Genomic DNA, 22,066 nt, shown 5'->3' with positions numbered 1-22,066 from the left:
ACAAAGTGCTGGAGTAACTCAGCGGGTCATGCAGCATCTCTGGAGATAAAGGATAGGTGACGTTTCAGGTCGGGACCCTTCTATCAGACTGAAAGTGAGTGGAGGGTTGAAGATCTGGGGGCAAGAAAAGAACAGGACCAAACAGGAATGGCCACAAATGACCTCAGAAATTGCCTTGAAAGCCCATTGTTGGCTAGGGAAGGTGTTCTCTCAAGAGGAAAACAATGTGGGCAACTGTGGAACTGGTAAAACGACTAGGGTGGAGGAAGCGGGCATGGGATGGGAGGCCTTAAAATTAAAGACTTCAATGTTCATTATGTTGAGTTGTAATCTACCCTAGCAAAATATGAGGTGCTGTTCTTCGAATTTGCATGTGCCCTTACTCTGACAATGGAGGTCAGGAAGGTCAGTGTGGGAATGGGAAGAAGAGTTAGAATGGGTGAAAACCAGAAGATCCTGTCGGCCTAGACGGACTATCGTGGAACCTTACAACCTCCCCTCATGCTCACAGACTATTTCTGACCTCAGAAAATAACCCAGTGATATTACAGTGTTATTAACTTCAGCTGTCCATTACAAATTGTATTTTTGTTTCATCTAACATACCACAGAGCAGAACAGTGGGTGCAAAGTGGAAACATTTTAACCTATAGTTTTGTTCAAGTGCAACATGATGGATCACACAAACAAACCATCTCAATATATGCATGCTCAGTCACTGTTAAATGCAATCAAGATGTGGAATGAAACTGCATTTCTCTGATATCTATCAACTCCCACCTTCTAATGTATCAATCAGTTTACGACTTGCCAAATGCTTAAAGGAGAACACCTAAAGTAAAAAGTTGAGGCCACTTTGTTCGAGGGCTCAGATAATCAAATCACCCAAACTAACTGCACTTAGAATTATTTTACAGAAAATAATCTTTCATTCCATCACAGTGGGAGTAAAGGATATTTTAAATATGGGGCGGCATGGTGGCGCAGCAGTAGAGTTGCTGCCTCACAGCGCCAGAGACCCAGGTTCGACTCTGACTACAGGTGCAGCCTGCAAGCAGTTTGTACGTACTCCCCGTGACCGCGTGGTTCTCCCCCCCCCCCCCCCCCTCCCCGAGTGCTATGGTTTCCTCCCACTTTCCAAAGTTTGTAGGTTAATAGGCTTCGATAAAAATTGTAAATTGGCCCTAGTGTGTAAGGCAGTGCTAGGGTACAGGGTAATTGCTGGCCGGCACGGACTCTAGGCCGAAGGGCCTGTTTCTATGCTGTATCTCTAAAGTAAAGTGAAGGTAGACCTCTCTAGTATTAAGATTGCAAAAATATTGCAACCTAATGCATTACCTGTCAATATTAGAATTATAATTTTTTATGTTCACATTTATAATGAACACTTCCCATATGAACTTGACACGCCATGGCTGCACTTCTTCCTCTTCCCCAGAGAAGTGATGAAATGTTACCTCTTGTGGGAGTCATACCATGTTAATTTAAACATAGAGAAAATTTATTGTGGAAGTATTAAAGACACAAATTGGGTGGCACAGTGGTGCAGCAGTAGAGCTGCTACCTCACAGCGCCAGGGATCTGGGTTCAATCCTGCATTTGGGTGCAGTCTGTGCAGTTTGTACGTTCTCCCTGGGACTGCATCGGTTTCCTCCGGGTGCTCCAGTTTCTTCCAAAATTCCAAAGACATGCAGATTTGCAGGTTAATTGGCTTCTGTAAAATTGCCCCAAGGATGTAAAAGTGGGATAACACAGAACCAGTGCATGGATGATCAATAGTTGGCATGGACTCGATATAGTGCATGGGTGATCAGTTGTTGGCATAGACTCGGTGGTCTACAGAGCCTGTTTCTGTACTGTATCTCCAAACTAAACTAGTCTAGACAGATTGCATGGCTTAAAATCACATGTGTATCACCGTCCAATTAGGCCATCATTCCTGCTCCACTTGAGAAATACTCGGTCTTAATTCACAATATCGTACAATATTTATTAACACTTAAACCATGAAGCTGAAAATGCACACCTCAGGATTAGGAAATCTTTTGGTGCACTTATGCTGTCAGCTGCCTGGGCACCAAACGCTGGACTTCCCTCCTTGAACTTTACTGTCTCTGTCCTCCTTGAAAATTCTCCTTAAACCTTACATTACCTTTCTATAATATTATACTTTATGGTGTCTAAGTCACTGGAGACACAAGAAACGGGAGCTGCTAGTTTACAAAAACAGACACGGTGCTGGATTACCTCAGCAGTTCAGACACCATGTTCTCCAGAGATGTGGCCTGATCGGCTGAGTTACTCCAGCATTCTGTGTCTTTTTTTTGTGTCCAAATTGTTTGTGCTTACTCCTGTGAAGCCAATTCAGATGTTTTACGTAGTCAGGATCAAACCTGAGTCTCCGGCGCTGCATTCACTGTAAGGCAGCAACTCCACCGCTACACCACCGTGCCGCCTTGTCTGGACCACACTTCTTCCCACTCTGCCTCTTGTAAAGATCCTATCCCCTACTCTCAATTCAATCTGAAGAAGGGTCCCGGCGCAAAACCACACCTATCCATTTTCTCATGCTGCTTGGTCCACTGAATTACTCCATCATGTTATGTCTGTCTTCATAAAATTTTTGTATCAATAGATTTTGTGTCTGGACTGAGACACACTTTATCCTGTTTATTAATGTGAGTGATATCCTTTATCCCCACTCAGGGCTGCACTCAGCAAGAGACTAGGCTGGCTCATAGAGCTAAAAAGAAGGTAACCTATATCCCCTTTTGTTTAAGCCAATGTTTTCTCTATGACGAGAAATTGAAGGGAGAGATTGAACTGTTTTTCACCTTCTATCACAGTGAGGAATGTGGAGGAGTCACTGTGGTGGATGTTCATGTTAAAATGTACTTTGTGTGTCCTGATGCTTTTTACTGTTATGACTGTATGGCAAATGAAGTTCCTCGTATGTTGCAAAACATACTTGGCTAATAAAGTTTTATTGTGATTGTGATTGTGTGATGACTCAATGGGGAGAATTTCTTCCAGCACCAGACCTGAAATTATAAAAATCTTATGCTACACGGAGATTGGTCTCAACTGACAGAACAAAGGGAAAGCAAAACCTTCAATAACACAATTTGTAGCACAACTGTGCATGCACAGATAAAGATGATTTTTATACGCATTTAGAATTACAACTCAGTCAATTATCTTGTCAAGCTACACAATCTTGATCATATTCGCTGTATTTCCCTTCAGAAAAGAAATTTCACTTCTTTATTTTCAACTCCATTTTGAACAGATATAACTTCTTAATGATCTGTCATGCAAAATACTGCAAAAATCTTGCATGCGACCAATCATATCAAAAATGTTGGGCTGCAGCAATTACATTAATACTGACAATACTTAGGCTCACATGAATGGTTCTGTATTTTATGAGTACATTATCTTCCAGTGGGGATAATAGACCACAACAGAACAAAGTATGATTAGCTATTATTAATTCTTCTGAGATTGTAGAAAATGACCTACATGTTATTGCTAAACTGTAACTGGACTAAAGTGATTGTTTTAACCAAATTAAAAAATAAATTGGATAAAAGTAGATAAAAATGCAAAACATACTGTAATGTCCTACATTCTAATGTTTTACTACAACATTAATGTAATATTTTACATCATAAACTATAAATATCATACATAGACACAAAATGCTGGAGTAACTCGGCGGGTCAGGCAGCATCCCTGGAGAAAAGAATAGATGACGTTTCAAGACTGACCCTTCTTCAGACTGAAGTATCATACTGTTGTATAACAGTCTGAATTGATACTTTCATAATCTGGTATCTATCTACTTTGGTTTTTGTACAATCATGGTCTAGTTTACTTAGATTTACTGATAATTTATAGTTTGTTTTTTGGTGCATTTAACATGCCTGTAAAGCTGCAAGTTAAAAAAATCATTGTTTCAGTTCATATCCTCTGCAAATGACAAATAAATACTCTTGAACTCATAACATACAGTATTGTCATTTAACACCATCCTTCTCTCCTGGGATGCTGCCTGACCTGCTGAGTTACTCCAGCATTTTAGACAATAGACAATAAGTGCAGGAGGAGGCCATTCGGCCCTTTGAGCCAACACCGCCATTCAATGTGATCATGGATGATCATTCTCAATCAGTACCCCGTTCCTGCCTTCTCCCCATACCCCCTGACTCCACTATCCTTAAGAGCTCTATCTAGCTCTCTCTTGAATGCATTCAGAGAATTGGCCTCCACTGCCTTCTGAGGCAGAAAATTCCACAGATTCACAACTCTCTGACTGAAAAAGTTTTTCTTCATCTCAGTTCTAAATGGCCTACCCCTTATTCTTAAACTGTGGCCCCTTGTTCTGGACTCCCCCAACATTGGGAACATGTTTCCTGCCTCTAACGTGTCCAACCCCTTAATAATCTTATACGTTTCGATAAGATCTCCTCTCATCCTTCTAAATTCCAGTGTATACAAGCCTTCGTGTCGACCTTCGATCTAAACCAGTATCTGCAGTTTTTTTTCCTAACATACACTGCCGCACTGTATAATAAAACTGTCATACAGCACATACAAGATCATTTCATCAAGTCTCGAAAGAGAAAGGTTGAAAATAATTCCCAAACGCACACATGCACTCACTCACAAGCAGGCTGGAAGAAATGTTTAATTTCAAAATAATCCAGAGACCACTGCCATTAACAAAAAAGACCAAATCACTGTCAAATAAGTACCAAATGTCTTGCAGATATTCATAGAAATGTTTGCAGAATTCATAAAGAGAACTGCGCACTCATTTCTTCCTGCCAATATGCTTGGCTTCCTCCTCTGGAATTCTGTACTTGTAAACAGGGCATGATTCCATTGTTATCAAATGCAAGTAATTACCATCTCAAGAGACCATTTTCACATGCATCAAACCGAGTGTACTGTCTGTCATATGCTAGCTAGTGTGGTGAGTTGCAGGTACTATGAAAATATTCATTGGCATCAACGGCAGATAGAATCAGACAACATACAAAAACATAAATCATTCACATAAATTCTACAAGACTGAATAGAAAAAGACTGCACAAAACATTAGTGCAAAAATGCACAATCAGAAAACAAGTTCATATTAGTGCACGAGGCGGTCGGCAGTGTTCAATTGCCGAGATGGATTAGGAATGTGGTCATATTGTAGTTGGTCGTTTAATGTAGCATAAAATGTTAAAGTGCACCAAAGACAGACAAAAAAAAGACACCTTGGTTTAGATGCATTTTCGATTGATGGGTTGACTGGGCTATACTTTCATTGCACAAATGAACAAACTTGTACTTGTCGCATGCCCTGCTTGACTTTAGGGTTGCCCAACATATTTTACAATTAGATTTCCAGTAACATCAGGCTTTGTTTGATTTTCCAGTTTGAGAGTCAAACAAGTATTTTTTAAGTGTAGCCATTATTGTGAGGAAATGATAAAATTGGAATACCAAACAGCAATAGAAATATAACGAACAGCTGTAAAAATAAGGCCCAAAGTCAAACTATCGTTTTGTAAATTTTGCAATTTCTGTTCTCTATGTCTTCCCCCCAACAAGCTGCAATTCAATAAATGACTTTATTCCTTTTATAGAAATATTTTCCACGCTACAGCAACCACCGTTCTTTCCCCCTGCATTATTTCCATTCGTTTCTGCCAAGATTGTCGAGGAAGGAACAAAGATCGGCTACTTACGAGACCAACTATTAACCAGAGAACTGCCAACCCCGATTTAAAATTCAATAAATCTTAATGGCTATCCACAAAATGGAAGCTTTTCGATCACGGTTTGAGTACAAGGCATACTGTGTCGGAGCGGTGCAAGAGATAAGCACATGGCTTGCACATTTTCCAGGCTCTATACTCGGCGAGCTCCAAATAAGACCATTTAGAAGACAGACGCCCAAAAAAACCCAAACATATATTCCTCCACTCGTTAAGGTGGCTCCCTTTTCAACATAACACCGCATTGAACAAATATGTTGGAATCGCTCCGCATTCGACAGGGCCAATACCTACAGGAGGAATCAGCGTTGAACATGTCTGGATCAGGGGCGTCCTTCACTCATCAAGAACCATCAGGCCGGAAGCTCCAGCCACGGGGAGAGACAGAGAGAGAAAATCGCCTTTATGCGAGACACCTTCTCTGTGTGCCACAGAAGCCTCCAGATCGTTCACGCAGGCACAGGACTCCGGCGTCACACTTCTGAATAGCAATGCACGAAGGAAACCGAGCAAGATTGGATGGACAGCGAGACAGAGACGGAGACGATTTTCTTCTTTGCCGTCCCACTTTTCAAGAGAGGCAGAGCCAAAAGTTTACGATTCCGTCTGACCTCGCTGCTAGAGAAAGAGGAGTGTCCAGCAGAGCAAACTGAAACAGTGACACGTATAAAGAAGCATTATCTGGAACAGATAGGAAATACAAACAGAGTAGGTACTCCATGACGCAAAACGCACTAATGAGAGGAAAGGACGTTGGAGCCACATATACTGTGTTTGTTGTCATTTACTGTGTGTTTGTTGTCGACCATCACACTATCTGTTAGAATAGCTAAAACTGATTAAAACGATCCCTCGTATGCTAAACCTAAGACTCAAAGTATTGAGTCATATTTGGAGAGGTCCGAGGATAACTCGATAGTTTCTCAACTGGTCAAATGTCTTCATTTCAGAAATATACTAAAGGTCGCTATTTCATTCTCTACTCCAAAGACAACCCATTTCTGAAAATAACGAGTCCCTTATCTGAGATAGTGTTGTGGTAAATCTCTACCTCTCCAGGGTCTTTATTGGGGGACACCAATTGTGATTTTGACAGCATAGCTGACACCAAGATAAGATGGGGGTATTGTCTTGCATGTTTTCCAAATCTATCAGTATGTGGTCCTGGTGCACAGCATGCATTGACATTCTGAAGAATGGTCCTAATGGTTCCCAAACTGAAACATCCCCTATCCATTCCTTCCATATGCCTGACCCTTGGAATTACTCCAGCACTTTGTGTTTTGCTCCAGATGCTAGCATCTGCGGTCTCTTGTGTCGAGATATTCTACATAGCCTACACCTAACATTCTTGCAGCTCCCAATATCTACCTAGAACTTGACCTCAGGGTTCTCCTGAGACCAGCAATTTGACCATCTGACCTGGACTCAGTACCAAGGACCTGAGATGCAGAAATAATATACATCAGGACCAGAAACCCAAGGACCTACAGGTCCCATCTACTCTTCTGGACACCTGTCCAGATCCAGATTGGGAAGCTGTAAATGAGCACAGAGGTGAACAGCAAGAACCATGGCAGATGTTTTTAATAACAACACTTTATTGTCACTCGGCACAAACACCGAGCGAAATTTCAGCAGTCACAGACACAACAAAAAAGAAAAGAACACAGGACACCCGACCCCAACACAAACATCCATCACAGTGACTCCAAACACCCCCTCATTGTGATGGAGGCAACAAAACTTCCCCTCTCTTCCCCCCGCACCCACGGACAGGCAGCTCGACCCCTACCGAGGCAAACGACACGCACAGCCTCCGCAAGGGGATGGAAGGCCCCGCAGCCGAGCCGCCCCGGGCACCGAAACGTCCCGCAGCCACACCGGGCGATGTTAAGTCCAGCGGCCGAGCCGCACCGGCACTGAAACGTCCCGCGGCCGAGCCGCGCTGGCGATGTTAAGTCCAGCGGCCAAGCCGCGCCGGGCACTGAAACGTCCCGCGGCCGAGCCGCACCGGGCACTGAAACGTCCCGCGGCCGCACCGGGCGATGTTAAGTCCAGCGGCCGAGCCGCACCGGGCACTGATATATTACTAATATATCTAGTAATAAAACAAAGGTAGACACAAAATGCTGCAGCAACTCAGCAGGTCAGGCAGCATTTCGGGAGAGAAGGAATGGGTGACGTTTCGGGTCGAGACCCTTCTTCAGATTGAAGGATCTCGACCCGAAACGTCAACTATTCCTTCTCTCTCGAGATGCGGCCTGACCCGCTGAGTTGCTCCAGCATTTTGTGTCTACCTTCTATTTAAACCAACATCTGCAGTTTTTTTCCTCGTTATAAAACAAGGTTCTCATGAGTGGCCTTGACAAGAGTTCTGGGTCGTAGATTCGGCCTTTTAAAAACCTAAGCACATGAACATATATTTATGAATGTTTCCTGAAGGGAGACATTGGCTGTGCTGTGGTACTTCTGCACAGGATCAGTGGGCCAATTGGATGTTTGTGCTGATACAGATAGAATGTCCACTTAAGCAACCAGCATCTGCAAAATCACTTAGAGTCATGGCCCAACCTGTTCACACTGACCAAGATGCCCCATCTAAACTAATCCCATTTGGTGGTGTTTGGTCCATACCCCTCTCAACCATTCTTATCCATTCAAATGCCTTTTAAATGCTGTTATTGTACTACTTCCTCTGGGAACTTGTTCCTATATACCCACCACTCTGTGCTACCGAAATACCCACCACTCTGTGTGTGGGAAAAGGTGCACTTCGGATTTTTATTAGATTTTTCCCCTTCACTTTAAATCTATTCCATCCAGTTCTTGATTTCCTTATCTATTTCCCTCGTGATTTTAATACACCTCTATCACTCCTCAGCTGGCTTCACTCCAAGGAACAAAGTCCAAGCCTGCCCAATCTCTCCCCATAGCTCATGCCCTCAATTCTTGGCAACAGCCTCACAAATCCTCTCTGCACTCTTTCTAGTTTAATGGCATCTTTCTCGTAGCAGGGTGACCAAAACTGAGAACAATATTCCAAGTGCGACCTCACAAATGTCTTGCACAACTGTAACATAACGTCGCAACTTCTATATTCGATTCCCTGACTGATGACCACAATGTGTCAAAAGCCTGCATCACCACCCTGCGACGTCAATCTGCAATGCCATTTTCAGTGAACTATGTACTTGCACTCCTAGAACCCTTTGCTCTACAACAGTCCCCAAGAACCCTATCATTCACTGTGGAGATCTTACCTGGTTTGATTTCCCAAAATATTACACCTCCCACTTAGCTGAAATAAAGTTAATGAGCCATTCTTTGGCCCACTTGCCACTGGTCAAGATGCCGCTGTAATTAATGATTTGCCAACACAATTATCTTTCAAAAAGGAAAGGGGAAAGAGAAATAGGAAATAAAATTTGAGAGACGTGAGCTAATCTCCTTTTTTTGCTGGATTAAAAGTTACAATTTAGAATAGAGCCAAGACATATTTTCTCAAAAAGTCTGCTTTTGCAGCTGCTGATTTCATGGCAGACTTTTGACAGCAAAACACACACCAGTTAGCAAATGCATGATCTGGTACAAGATATTAGCCTTTGTGACACAGATACTGATAATGTACCAGCTGATAACGTTCCAGAACATAACCTACAATAGTTTACCAAGAACTAATACATTTTAGTTAGACCGACACAATTAAAATCTACTTGAATACTTCAATACTAATGAAGTTTGTAATTCAACTCAACATCGGCTCCTCTGCAGTAGTGAATGTCTTACTTAAACCATTAAAATCAACTAAACTTAAAATGTGTGACAATAGACAATAGACAATAGGTGCAGGAGTAGGCCATTCAGCCCTTCGAGCCAGCACCGCCATTCAATGCGATCACGGCTGATCAATCTCAATCAGTACCCCGTTCCTGCCTTCACCCCATACCCCCTCACTCCGCTATCCTTAAGAGCTCTATCCAGCTCTCTCTTGAAAGCATCCAACGAACTGGCCTCCACTGCCTTCTGAGGCAGAGAATTCCACACCTTCACCACTCTCTGACTGAAAAAGTTCTTCCTCATCTCCGTTCTAAATGGCCTACCCCTTATTCTTAAACTGTGGCCCCTTATTCTGGACTCCCCCAACATTGGGAACATGTTTCCTGCCTCTAATGTGTCCAATCCCCTAATTATCTTATATGTTTCAATAAGACCCCCCCTCATCCTTCTAAATTCCAGTGAATACAAGCCTTTCAACATACGACAGTCCCGCCATTCCGGGAATTAACCTAGTAAACCTACGCTGCACGCCCTCAATAGCAAGAATATCCTTCCTCAAATTTGGAGACCAAAACTGCACACAGTACTCCAGGTGCGGTCTCACCAGGGCCCGGTACAACTGTAGAAGGACCTCTTTGCTCCTATACTCAACTCCTCTTGTTATGAAGGCCAACATTCCATTGGCTTTCTTCACTGCCTGTTGTACCTGCATGCTTCCTTTCAATGACTGATGCACTAGGACACCCAGATCTCGTTGAACATCCCCTCTTCCTAACTTGACACCATTCAGATAATAATCTGCCTTTCTATTCTTACTTCCAAAGTGAATAACCTGGTAACTGTTAGTTTCACATCTACAACAGATCAAGGAACCACAACTGTTTACAGGGCAGCAAATTGCATTGTCCTCTCTTTCTGCATGGTCCTGCAACTTGATGTGTTGCAAAAAAAATTTAAAATGCAACAATCTTGGCACCCTACAATTTTTTATTCATTCTTTTCCCTTTCACCACAAACCTATGTTGTCTGGATTTCCCTACACTTGGAAAAGGACCATGTATTTACGCTATCTATGTCCCTTATGATTTTATATGCCTCCATATGATCACCCCTCAATAAACCAGGTTCTTTAAATCTTTCCCTTCTCCTCTTAAACCTAAGTCGTCTGGTTCGTGATTCCCCTACCCTAGACAAAAGACTTTGTGCATTCACCTTTTCTATGCCCCTCATGATTTTATACACCTCTATAAAAGTCTCCTTTGCTCCAAAGAACAAAGTCCCAGCCTGCCCAACGTCTCCCTATAGCTCAGGCCCTTGAATCGTGGCAACAGCCGTGTATATATTAGGCCCGCCGGAAATTGGAGGAGCAGCACCTCATATTTCGCCTGGGCAGTTTGCGGCCCGGTGGTATGAACGTCGACTTCTCCAACTTCAGATAGCTCCTCTGTCCCTCCCTTTCCCTCCTCCTTCCCAGATCTCCCTCTATCTTCCTGTCTCCACCTATATCCTTCCTTTGTCCCACCCCCAACATCAGTCTGAAGAAGGGTCTCGACCCGAAACGTCACCCATTCCTTCTCTCCCGAGATGCTGCCTGACCTGCTGAGTTACTCCAGCATTTTGTGAATAAATATATATTCTCTTTTCTGCTGAACGGCATCTTTCCTATAGCAGGGTGACCAAAACAGAGCACAATGCTCAAGTGTAGCCTCACTAACGTCTTGTACAACTGTAACATAATGTCCCATCTTCTACACTCAATGACATCTGAAGGGTCCTGGCCTTCATCAGGTACCTATCCATTTTCTCCAAAGATGCTGCCTGACCCACTGAGTTATTCCAGCATTTTGTGTCGATCTTTTTCTATACCCACTTCTCTGCATCTAAGGTGACCATTTCCATTGCAAGTCATCCATATGTGATAGTGACAATTCCTCTTAGTCCATTAGCACTACCTAATCTGATGGGCATGTCCAAAAGCTCTGCAGTTCCAACAGTTTATATTCCTTTATCTGTCAGCTGACTTTGATCATTAACCTCTACCTATCCCCATGGCAATCGGAGCCAACCTAAACCCGACGATCACAAATATTCTCTTTGCCCTGTCTATCCTTGCTTCAGTCTCATTGGTATTAGTATTTGTTTAATATTGTCTTGTATACTGAATTATAATAAAAAGCTTTATTTTGTGTGTTACGCAATTTAACCAAACCATACGTGACGACATCAGGTAATGAAAAGGACAAAATAAATAGATGATAGCTACACAGAAATATAGATTAAAACATGTGCAAGGCTGTAACGAGATAGATTGGGAGATCGGTAATGCATCCTTGGAAACATAGAAAATAGGTGCAGGAAGAGGCCATTCAGCCTTTCGAGCCAGCACCGCCATTCATTGTGATAATGGCTGATCATCCACAATCAGTAACCCGTGCCTGCCTTCTCCCCATACCCCTTGATTCCACTAGCCCCAAGAGCTCTATCTCTCTTTTAAATTCATGTAGTGAATTGGCCTCCACTGCTTTCTGTGCCAGAGAATTCCACAAAATCACATCTCAGTCTTAAATGGCCTCCCCTTAATTCTTAGACTGTGGCCTCTGGTTCTGGACCATCCCAGCATTGGGAACATTTTTCCTGCATCTAGCTTGTCCAGTCCTTTTATAATTTTATATGTTTCAATAAGATCCCCCCTCATCCTTCTAAATTCTAGCGAATACAAGCCCAGTCTTTCCAATCTTTCTTCATAAAACAGTCGCGCCATCCCGGGGATTAACCTTGTGAACCTACGCTGCACGCCCTCAATAGCAAGGATATCCTTCCACAAATTAGGAGACCAAAACTGCTACAATACTCCAGATGTGGTCTCACCAGGGCCTGTAAAACTGCAGGACCTCTTTACTCCTATACTCCTATACTCAAATCCTCTCGTTATGAAGGCTAACATGCCTTCTTTAGCTTTCTTCATTGCCTGCTGTACCTGCATGTTTACTTTCAGTGACTGGTGTACAAGGACACCCAGGTCTCGTCGCACTTCCCTCTTTCCTAATCTGACATCATTAAGATAATAATCTGCCTCCTTGTTCTTGCCGCCAAAGTGGATAACCTCACATTTATCTACTTTATACTGCATCTGCTATGCATCTGCCCACTCACTCAACCTGTCCAAGTCACCCTACAACCTCTTGGCATCCTCTTCACAGTTCACACTGCCACCCAGCTTTGTGTCATCTGCAAATTTGTTAGTATTACTTTTAATTCCATCATCCAAATCATTTATATTGTAAATAGTTGCATATAAGGGATTGTTAACAGTGGGGAAGAAGTTGTTCTTGAATCTTTTGTATCTTCTGCCTGATGAAAGAGGGGAGAAGAGAGAATGACCAGAGTGCAAGTGGCTCTTGATTCTTGGCTGCTTTCCCGAGGCAGCATGAAATATAGATGAAGTTAATTGGGGGTGGGCTTGTTAGCGCGATGCATTGAGTTGTGTTCACAACTCTGCAATTTCTTGTGATCTTGGGCAGAGCAGTTATGCATCCAGAGGGCGGCACGGTAGCGCAGCGGTAGAGTTGCTGCTTTACAGCGAATGCAGCGCCGGAGACTCAGGTTCGATCCTGACTACGGGTGCTGCACTGTAAGGAGTTTGTACGTTCTCCCCGTGACCTGCGTGGGTTTTCTCCGAGATCTTCGGTTTCCTCCCACACTCCAAAGACGTACAGGTATGTAGGTTAATTGGCTGGGTAAATGTAAAAATTGTCCCTAGTGGGTGTAGGATAGTGTTAATGTACGGGGATCGCTGGGCGGCACGGACTTGGTGGGCCGAAAAGGCCTGTTTCCGGCTGTATATGATATGATATGATATGATAGGATGCTTTCTATGGTGCATCCATAGAAATTCATAAGAGTTATTGGAAACATGCCAAATTTCCTTAGCCTTCCAAATATGTAGTGGTAGCAGCGTCCTTTCTAAGCTGTTGCATCAATGAGGACAAACTGTTAGCGATAATTACATCAAGGAACCCGAAGCTCTCAACCATCTCTACTTCAGCATGTTTGGTGTTGGTCCACTCTACTCCTGGAGTTGCTGACCAGCTTTGTGCAACTTACAGCAAGCTTGATTTTTGTTTACTCATTCTCAATTTTAATGAAGGATCTTTGGCCTGAAACATTAACTCTGTTTCTCTTTCCACAGATGGTGCCTAACCTGTTGAAGGTTTCCAGCATTTTCAGAAAATAAACAGATATTTTTAGACCAATTGCTGCATTGCTCAATTGCTCAGTGTTAATTCACTTTGTTAGCTGATCTCTCATTGCTAAACAAGATTGTGGACTTAAGTAGCTAATGAAAACAGATTATTAGAGATTATTTCCGTCACCTACAACGGGACCCCACCACTGGCCATATCTTCCCATCCCCTCCCCTCTCTGCGTTCCGCAGAGACCGTTCCCTCCGTAACTCCCTGGTCCACTCGTCCCTTCCTACCCAAACCACCCCAACCCCGGGCACTTTCCCCTGCAACCGCACGAGATGCAACACCTGTCCCTTTACCTCCCCCCTCAACTCCATCCAAGGACCCAAACAGTCTTTCCAGGTGAGACAAAGGTTCACCTGCACCTCCTCCAACCTCATCTATTGCATCCGCTGCTCTAGATATCAACTTATTTACATCGGCGAAACCAAGCGCAGGCTCGGCGATCGCTTCGCTGAACACCTGCGCTCGGTCCGCATTAACCAAACTGATCTCCCGGTGGCCGAGCACTTCAACTCCCCCTCCCATTCCCAGTCTGACCTTTCTGTCATGGGCCTCCTCCAGTGCCATAGTGAGGCCCACCGGAAATTGGAGGAACAGCACCTCATATTTCGCCTGGGCAGTTTGCAGCCCAGTGGCATGAACATCGACTTCTCCAACTTTAGATAGTTCCTCTGTCCCTCCCTTCCCCTCCTCCTTCCCGGATCTCCCTCTATCTTCCTGTCTCCACCTATATCCTTCCTTTGTCCCGCCCCCTGACATCAGTCTGAAGAAGGGTCTCGACCCGAAACGTCACCCATTCCTTCTCTCCCGAGATGCTGCCTGACCTGCTGAGTTACTCCAGCATTTTGTGAATAAATCGATTTGTACCAGCATCTGCAGTTATTTTCTTATAATACTTATTAGAGAAACCCATCCACATTTGAATCTGTTCACATATCAAAACTGGAGATCTCTGCATTTAAATTACACTTTTTTTTTTAAACACATGAAATTCCTTCCCTGCACCTGTCATTTTTGGTGGCCAGAAAACTGGGAGAAATTCCCAGGACACTGGGGGAAAATGACATCCACATCCACGCTGCATTCTCCCCATATCATAACATACTGATATTATTTCATGCTTAAATCGCGGAGAGGAATCTTATACGATCTTGTTCCATAATAAATCTGAAGAGGTCATTTGCACTATTCCCCCCTTTATTGCTTCTGAAAGTTTTGTTATTGCAAAAACTCCCTCATGTTCCATTAATACTTTAAAATTTTCAATCAAATCTTCAAAGATCCAACGAATACTGCACATATACTCACGCTGTAAAAGTTTAATGTGGACTCCCAAATATCTAAATACATCCACTGTTCTTAGCTTTCATGGCAGAAAGGGACAAAGCCTTACTCAATGCATGTCAGTGATGAGGGGAATAGATATATGTGAAAAGTATGATAATCTATTCAATTCACTATTCCTGACAATGAACAATGTTTCAGAAGCATTTATTCACAAAATGCTGGAGTAACTCAGCAGGTCAGGCAGCATCTCGGGAGAGAAGGAATGGGCGACGTTTCGGGTCGAGTCTCGGGTCGACCCGAAACGTCGCCCATTCCTTCTCTCCCGAGATGCTGGCTGACCTGCTGAGTTACTGCAGCATTTTGTGAATAAATACCTTCGATTTGTACCAGCATCTGCAGTTATTTTCTTATACTAAATGTTTCAGAAGCAACTCAACACTGGGCTACCAATGTTCAATAGTCTCCAATTTAATTTAGATCAACATATGGACTTCAGCATCATCAGGAGTTCTGCAATACAATTAAAACCAGCAATGGTAGTAAAATGCAGACCACATTTAAACTTAATTATATAAATTTCATATAAAACCATAGGCCAGATTGTCAGTTGTTCCTCGTTCACCCCCCCCCCTCCTAATCTGTCTCCAGGCCACCCCCTACCCCCCCCCCTCCCATAGCCCACAGTTTTCTATCATGCCCAAACTTCCCTATTACCTTGCCCACTGCCAATCCCCTCCAAGCCACCCTAATCCCTCCCCCATCTAGCCATGCTCTTCACTCTTTCTCCACCTCTGTCCCTACCCATGGCCCTTCCACTCCACTCCTCCCCCTTGTGCCTTCTTCCCACCCAGTCAGACCATCCACCTCGGACACTTTCCACCCTTAAGCCCGCCCCACTCCGCCATCTCCCTCTCCCCCCTACCCATCTCCCCAACCCAACAGTAACTGCTTCTGTGAAGGTTGAAAGATTTGGCTCATTGACTCAATTCAACCTGAAGTTCAAATACCACCTGGAACTTTTGCTTCATTCGATGGAGATTGGAGATTCCTCCTCACCCCTAAATGAAAATGAGTGGATTACAAATCCCTAAGATTTTTACTTCTAATATTCTATTAAAAGCCAGCTTCCAGCAATAATCAGTCTTAACTGACAATCCTCCAAGATTTCTACATTTGTCCAATTGTGGCTTCTGTCAAACCCCTCTGTTTTACTGCTCTATCACCAGTCATATGCCTTCCGCTACCTGGTATCAAATCTCTGAATTATTATCGTACAATCAATCTCTCCCTCTATCTCCTTTCCCTCCCCTCCCACCACACCCCGTCCCTATTAAGCCAGACCTAGTAACTACATACATACTCGATGTCAGATCAGTTTGATTGTATTTGTGCAAAATTGGGTCATTTTATTGTGACAATAGGTTTTTTTATATCTACATTGTTGATGCCATTTCACAAAATCGTACAGGGTGGGAAGAGACCATTTAGTCCATTAATTCAAAAGCTTTAGTTGTATTTATTATAAGTTGGCCTTTCACCAGCTTTAGCCTGAGTCCACATGCATCTGCAGTTCCTTCCAACAGAATTTTGTGTCTATTTCCACTGTCAAGGGTTGACTCGCTGCCATGATGTCAATCATGTAATAATCTCCTTTTACCTTGTTATGGATACAAAATAGTATTTTCTCATGACAAGTTTCTACTCACAAGGAAAAATAATAATTAAACTTCAAGACAATTTTGCATGCTCCTTAATGAACTAAGATGAATGGTTACAATGCTGGTACAAATCGAAGGTATTTATTTACAAAATGCTGGAGTAACTTAGCAGGTCAAGCAGCATCTCAGGAGAGAATGAACGGGTGACATTTCGGGTCGAGACCCTTCTTCAGACTGGAAGGGTCTCGACCGGAAACGTCACCCATTCATTCTCTCCTGAGATGCTGCCTGACCTGCTGAGTTACTCCAGCATTTTGTGAATAAATACCTTCGGTTAATCATCATTCCAAAGGCAGAGGGATCAGGGTGCTTTAAAAACTGATGTTTGGTTACAGTCTTCACACAATAGTGTCCGATTATTTAATGTTATTAATTAAAAGACACAATAAAGTAAGGAAATCTGAATTGATTTGTATCAAACACACAGCCAAAACGTGTCAACAGCATAACAAAAGAATTACATAACATATGCCCTTTCCTCGGAAAACACGATCACATTTGTATACAGATGCTGGAAACTTAAGGGCAGTAGAGGTATAAAAGTGCATCAGAATACAGCAAAATAAATAGGAAACTGTACTAAGATTGTTTATAAAAATGACACCAATAGAAGGAAAAAGACGCAAAGTGCTGGAGGAACTCAGCATGTCAGGCAACATCTCGGGAGAACATGAAAGATTACTTTTTCGGTCGGGACCCTTGAAGAAGGGTTGCAACTCAAATATGTAACTTAGTCCACATATAAAACATCCAACACTTTTTAATCAGCCTGCTGGGATTACTTCAAGTCAACATATATAAATGCATTTTGCAGCAACTCCAACAAAACTTAACTATTTGTCCAGAACCCGTGGATAAAATAAGTCCAAATTTATTCCATGCTTTATTTTTTCCATTGCACCTGTAGAATAAAATGGATGGGAAAAGCCCGGTACACAAAGAGATGCTTCAGGTTAGAGCAATTGTTTTTAATGATAGCATGAGTCTCTTTCCCAATAAATGTGCAATTTACCTATTGGCTGTTTGCACGTTGGCTGTTGTCAACTAATCTGCAGGACAAATGGAAAACTTCAATCTGTGTTCCCTTACACCTGAAAGGTCACCAAGTTTAAGTACTTAAGCTGCAGGTTGCAGAAAATACTCGTGTTTGCATGCATTTAGAGGCCAAACTCTATACCAATGTCCACTTGTTTACCAAGACATTTGACCAGATTGGCCTTGTGATAAAAACCACAAAATCCCAACCTCTGCCAATTTGCTGCAGTGTATACCATCAGCCTCCACATTAAAGGTCCATGTCTGGGAAGGCATATCTCAATGAAGACAGGCATAGGTGATGACACTCACCATCCCTTTCAGTGTGTCACCTTGGGCTTCGAACATCCAAGAAAAACTGTATTTGAGGATCACAACCAGAAGGGCAGCATGTATTTCATCGTCCGTCAAGCTGCTGTGATCCCCACCCTCCAGTATGCTTTAGCATATAGCAGGCATGTCAAAGCACAAGAGAGGTATCAATAACAATATCTACTCAAAATCCATTGGCGGGATAAGGGAAGTACAATCCCGGCTAGCTGCGGCCTGAACCACTAGCACGCCCGGGCGGTCCGCCATGGACAGAAGACCGAGGACCCGCTCGGAAGATTCAGCTAACCCACCGAGGAAGGAGGACTCGCCCGCCATGGATCAAGGATCCGCACCGCGGACTGGGAACCCACCTGGAAGGCCTGGTTTGCCGGCATAGAGTGCAAGGAGTCAGACGGTAAACAGTCCGGTTGCGGGAGGCAGTGCAGTGCCTCGATGGTGGAGTGGGCCGCTGGAGGCCCTGCAACAGCCTGGGGCGTGGCTGGACCGGGCTCCGCTCCAAGAAGCTGAGCACGCCGACTACACACAGCCAATGGCGGTGGAACAGCGACAGAGAACATCACAGCTATGCCTGGGCAGGCCGACCCTGCAACACCACCAGGACAACGGACCTTCATGGTCAGATCAATAATCCTGCACTTACAACAACTGGGACTTGAAAATGGCACCAAACTGGCGACTCTGTATACTGCCTCAGCGTACTATTGCTATACCTTGCACTGTATCTGACATGCTTATCCAAGATGTATGTAAGTGCTTATGTCTAGTGATACTTCTGCCGAACTGTATACAAAATGAATTTAACTGTACCTCGGTACATTTGACAAATAAAGTATCAGAAATCACAATCATTGCCCTCTCCCTGGCCATTATTCCCCCAATAAGATGCTACAATGTACAGGCTTCGATGTACAGGCCATGTCATCAGCTTGTCTAACACCAAACTCCTGAAACAAAGTCTTGCTGTGATGAAGCTGAAAATAGATTACTCGGTATTCAGGGAAAATAATTGTAGCAAAACACAAAGTGCTGGAGTAACTCAACGGTTCAGGCAGCATCTGTGGATAGAAATGAACAGGTGATGATTGAGGACTGACAAAGAAGGGTCCCGACCCAAAACGTCACCTGTCCATTTCCCTTCACCTGCTGAGTTACTCCATCCAGCACATTGTGCTTTGCTCACCATTCTAGCACCTATAGTTCCTTGTGCCTCTTAAAATAATTCAAGGATGTTTTTCAAAGCCTTCTTGGAAATGTGTAATATCCCCACTGATTTGTGGGAATGCCTGGTCCATGCCCACTAAAAATAGAGGAAAAACATTCAGGAAGGCATCAAGGTTACAGGTTTAAGGTGAAAGGGGGAAAGATTTAAAGGGAACTAACAGGCAAGTTTTTCACAGAGGGTAGTGGGTATATGAATTTGTGGAGTGGCAACGTTTAAATGATAATTGCACAGGTACAGGGAGCGGAAAGGTTTCTTAATGGGCTAAATGTAGGCAAATGGAACTAGCTCAGGAAGACAAGTGCCTGTTTCCGCGCTGTGTAACTCTCTGACTATCCCAATTTTATCTTTTGGGAACACACAGAAACACCGCATCAACAACAGGTGTGCACCACTGTCCAAAGCTACCCACTTACCCATTGCATCATGCAACTCTTGAGAAACCTGTGGTAGAGACTGCGGGCCTACTTTTGCATCATTAGCTACCACAGAACACAGAGAAGTAATCCTCCATCCCCATGCGTTGAGTGACAGTGTTTTGCTTAGTTTAGTCTATGTTATATCTATACTACAGTGACAACTGTGTACCATGTGAGTTTATACTATGTTGACTTGTGTGTGCTCGAGCCTTTATATTGACTTGTCCATTGTTCCTTTCTTCCAATGACACTATTATGCTAGTGCCTGTTCAGCATGTGGCCAGACTCCAGTGATAACATATGCCCAGATCTCAGTGACAACATATATCAGTGCCTGCCCAGACCCCAGAGAGAGAGTATGTGCCAGTGACAGGATAATGCCTGTGCCTACTCAGATCCCAATAGCAGCATGAACCCAGATTCCAGTGATGCTGTGTGCACAGATCTCAGTGTCTACCCACATCACAGTGACAGCGATGCCCAAATCCAACTGATAGCAGAAAACTGGTGCCTCCCTAGATTCCAGTGAAAGCATGCAGTCCCCACCTAGATCCCAAAGTGCATGGCACTACCTGCCCAGGTCAGCATTTTCCAATGCCTTCCCAGATCATTTTGATATTAAGTGGCAGGGTAGGCTGTATATGTACCAGTCCTAGACTAGATCCCAGCAGCCAGTGTTCACTCCGATCCTAGTGTGTGCCAGTACACTCCCAGATCAGTAACAGCAATTGCCAGTGCTCACCCAAACACCAGTGTATAGGCAGATCCTTTTCACAGCAAGTGCCAATGCTTGCTAAGATGCTGGTATGCCGGTGCCAGCTCAGATCCCAATGAGTGCCATTCATAGTGCCCAATCAGAGTGACAGCATGTATCAGTGGCTGCCCGGTCCTGGAGTGTGTGTCAGTACATGTCCCGGTTCTGGAGTGTGTGTCGGTATAGGCTCAGGTCCTGGAGTGTGTAAGTACATGCCCAGATCCCAGAGTGTGTGTCAGTACATGGACAAGTCCTGGAGTGTGTGTCAGTACATGGGCAGATCCCAAAGTGTGTGTCAGTACATGGGCAGGTCCTGGAGTGTGTGTCAGTACATGGGCAGGTCCTGGAGTGTCAGTACATGCCCAGATCCCAGAGTGTGTGTCAGTACATGGGCAGATCCCAGAGTGTGTGTCAGTTTGGGCAGGTCCTGGAGTGTGTGTCAGTACATGCCCAGATCCTGGAGTGTGTGTAAGTACATGCCCAGATCCTGGAATGCGTATATTAGTATATGCCTAAGACCTGGAGTATGTCAGTACATGGCCAGATCCCGAAGTGGTGCCATTTCATGCCCAGGTGCTGGAGTGTGTGTCAGGACATGTCCAGGTCCTGGACCTGGGCTGTGTGTCATTGCTTCCCAGGATTGCCGGGGTGGGTGAGACTGTCAGCCGCTCGGCTGGGAGAGGCCGGTACCCAGCGCCACCACCAGCTGGAGAGTAGGAGGGAGGGAGGGATGGATGGATGGAGGGAGAGGGGCCGGTGCTGGAGGGGACGCGGCGGCGGCGGCGGTAGCGGGGGTCCACCAGCCGCTTGCTTACCTGCGCTGAGGTTCTCATGCAGCTTGAGTGGGGCCCGCAGGATGTAGAGGAGGCCCAGCACCAGGACGAACCAGAGCGCCCACAGGTAGGTCCACGACCAACTGACGCACCGCTTCAGCCGCTCAACGAACCCGGCCGGGCCCCCCTCCGCCATGTTTGTCCGGCCGGCCTGAAGGATTGTGGGATACAGGAGGAGTCCTCCACCGGGCAGAGGGAGGGAGGGAGGCTGCACTGGCAGAGCAGAGGCACAACATCAACATGCCGGGGACTGGCAACGCGGCGTCGCTGCAGGGAAGGAATGGGGGGGAGGCCTCGGGCCCAGACCCTTCTCCAGACTGTGAGTCAAGGGGAGAGGTGGAGCACAGAGACATGGAAGGGTGAGGTGCTTCTGTTTCTGCTGCACAACCGCCAACAGCTGCGCTATCTGGTGCCGGTTTCGCTCGCGTGGCAAACAAAGGTAATTTATATTCTTATGTGGGCAAGTTTGGTGAGATGATCCATGTCCAAAGCTGTCGAGTGGTGCCTTGAAGAATGACAAGGTTGGTGCACGTCTGGTGGTGTGGGGAAGGATGTTCCACTCTGGGATAGTCCGTGGATATAGTCAAGTCAAGTCAATTTTATTTGTATAGCACATTTAAAAACAACCCACGTTGACCAAAGTGCTGTACATCTGATTAGGTACTAA

General features: G+C 44.4%; 1 protein-coding gene across 7 annotated transcripts in view; it reads right to left on the bottom strand.

Annotated features, from left to right (window-relative positions):
• The window catches only part of LOC144605393 (suppressor of tumorigenicity 7 protein homolog), a 144,843-nt gene extending 123,205 nt beyond the window's left edge, over positions 1–21,638 (bottom strand). For 2 of the 7 annotated variants that reach the window (XM_078420572.1, XM_078420573.1), the window contains exon 1: positions 21,382–21,638. In XM_078420572.1, the coding sequence (XP_078276698.1) occupies positions 21,382–21,535 (154 nt within the window). In that variant the 5' untranslated portion in view covers positions 21,536–21,638. Of the gene's footprint in view, positions 1–6,065; positions 6,402–21,381 lie in introns of those variants that run through there. The other 5 variants (XM_078420569.1, XM_078420568.1, XM_078420571.1 and 2 more) reach the window with 5 other exon arrangements.
• Between the last annotated feature and the right edge of the window lie 428 nt (positions 21,639–22,066).

The sequence above is a fragment of the Rhinoraja longicauda genome, chromosome 24 (genome assembly GCF_053455715.1).
Source record: "Rhinoraja longicauda isolate Sanriku21f chromosome 24, sRhiLon1.1, whole genome shotgun sequence".
NCBI lineage: Eukaryota > Metazoa > Chordata > Chondrichthyes > Rajiformes > Arhynchobatidae > Rhinoraja > Rhinoraja longicauda.
Note: the sequence above shows the minus strand (reverse complement) of the source record. Positions and strands in the feature narration are given on the sequence as shown.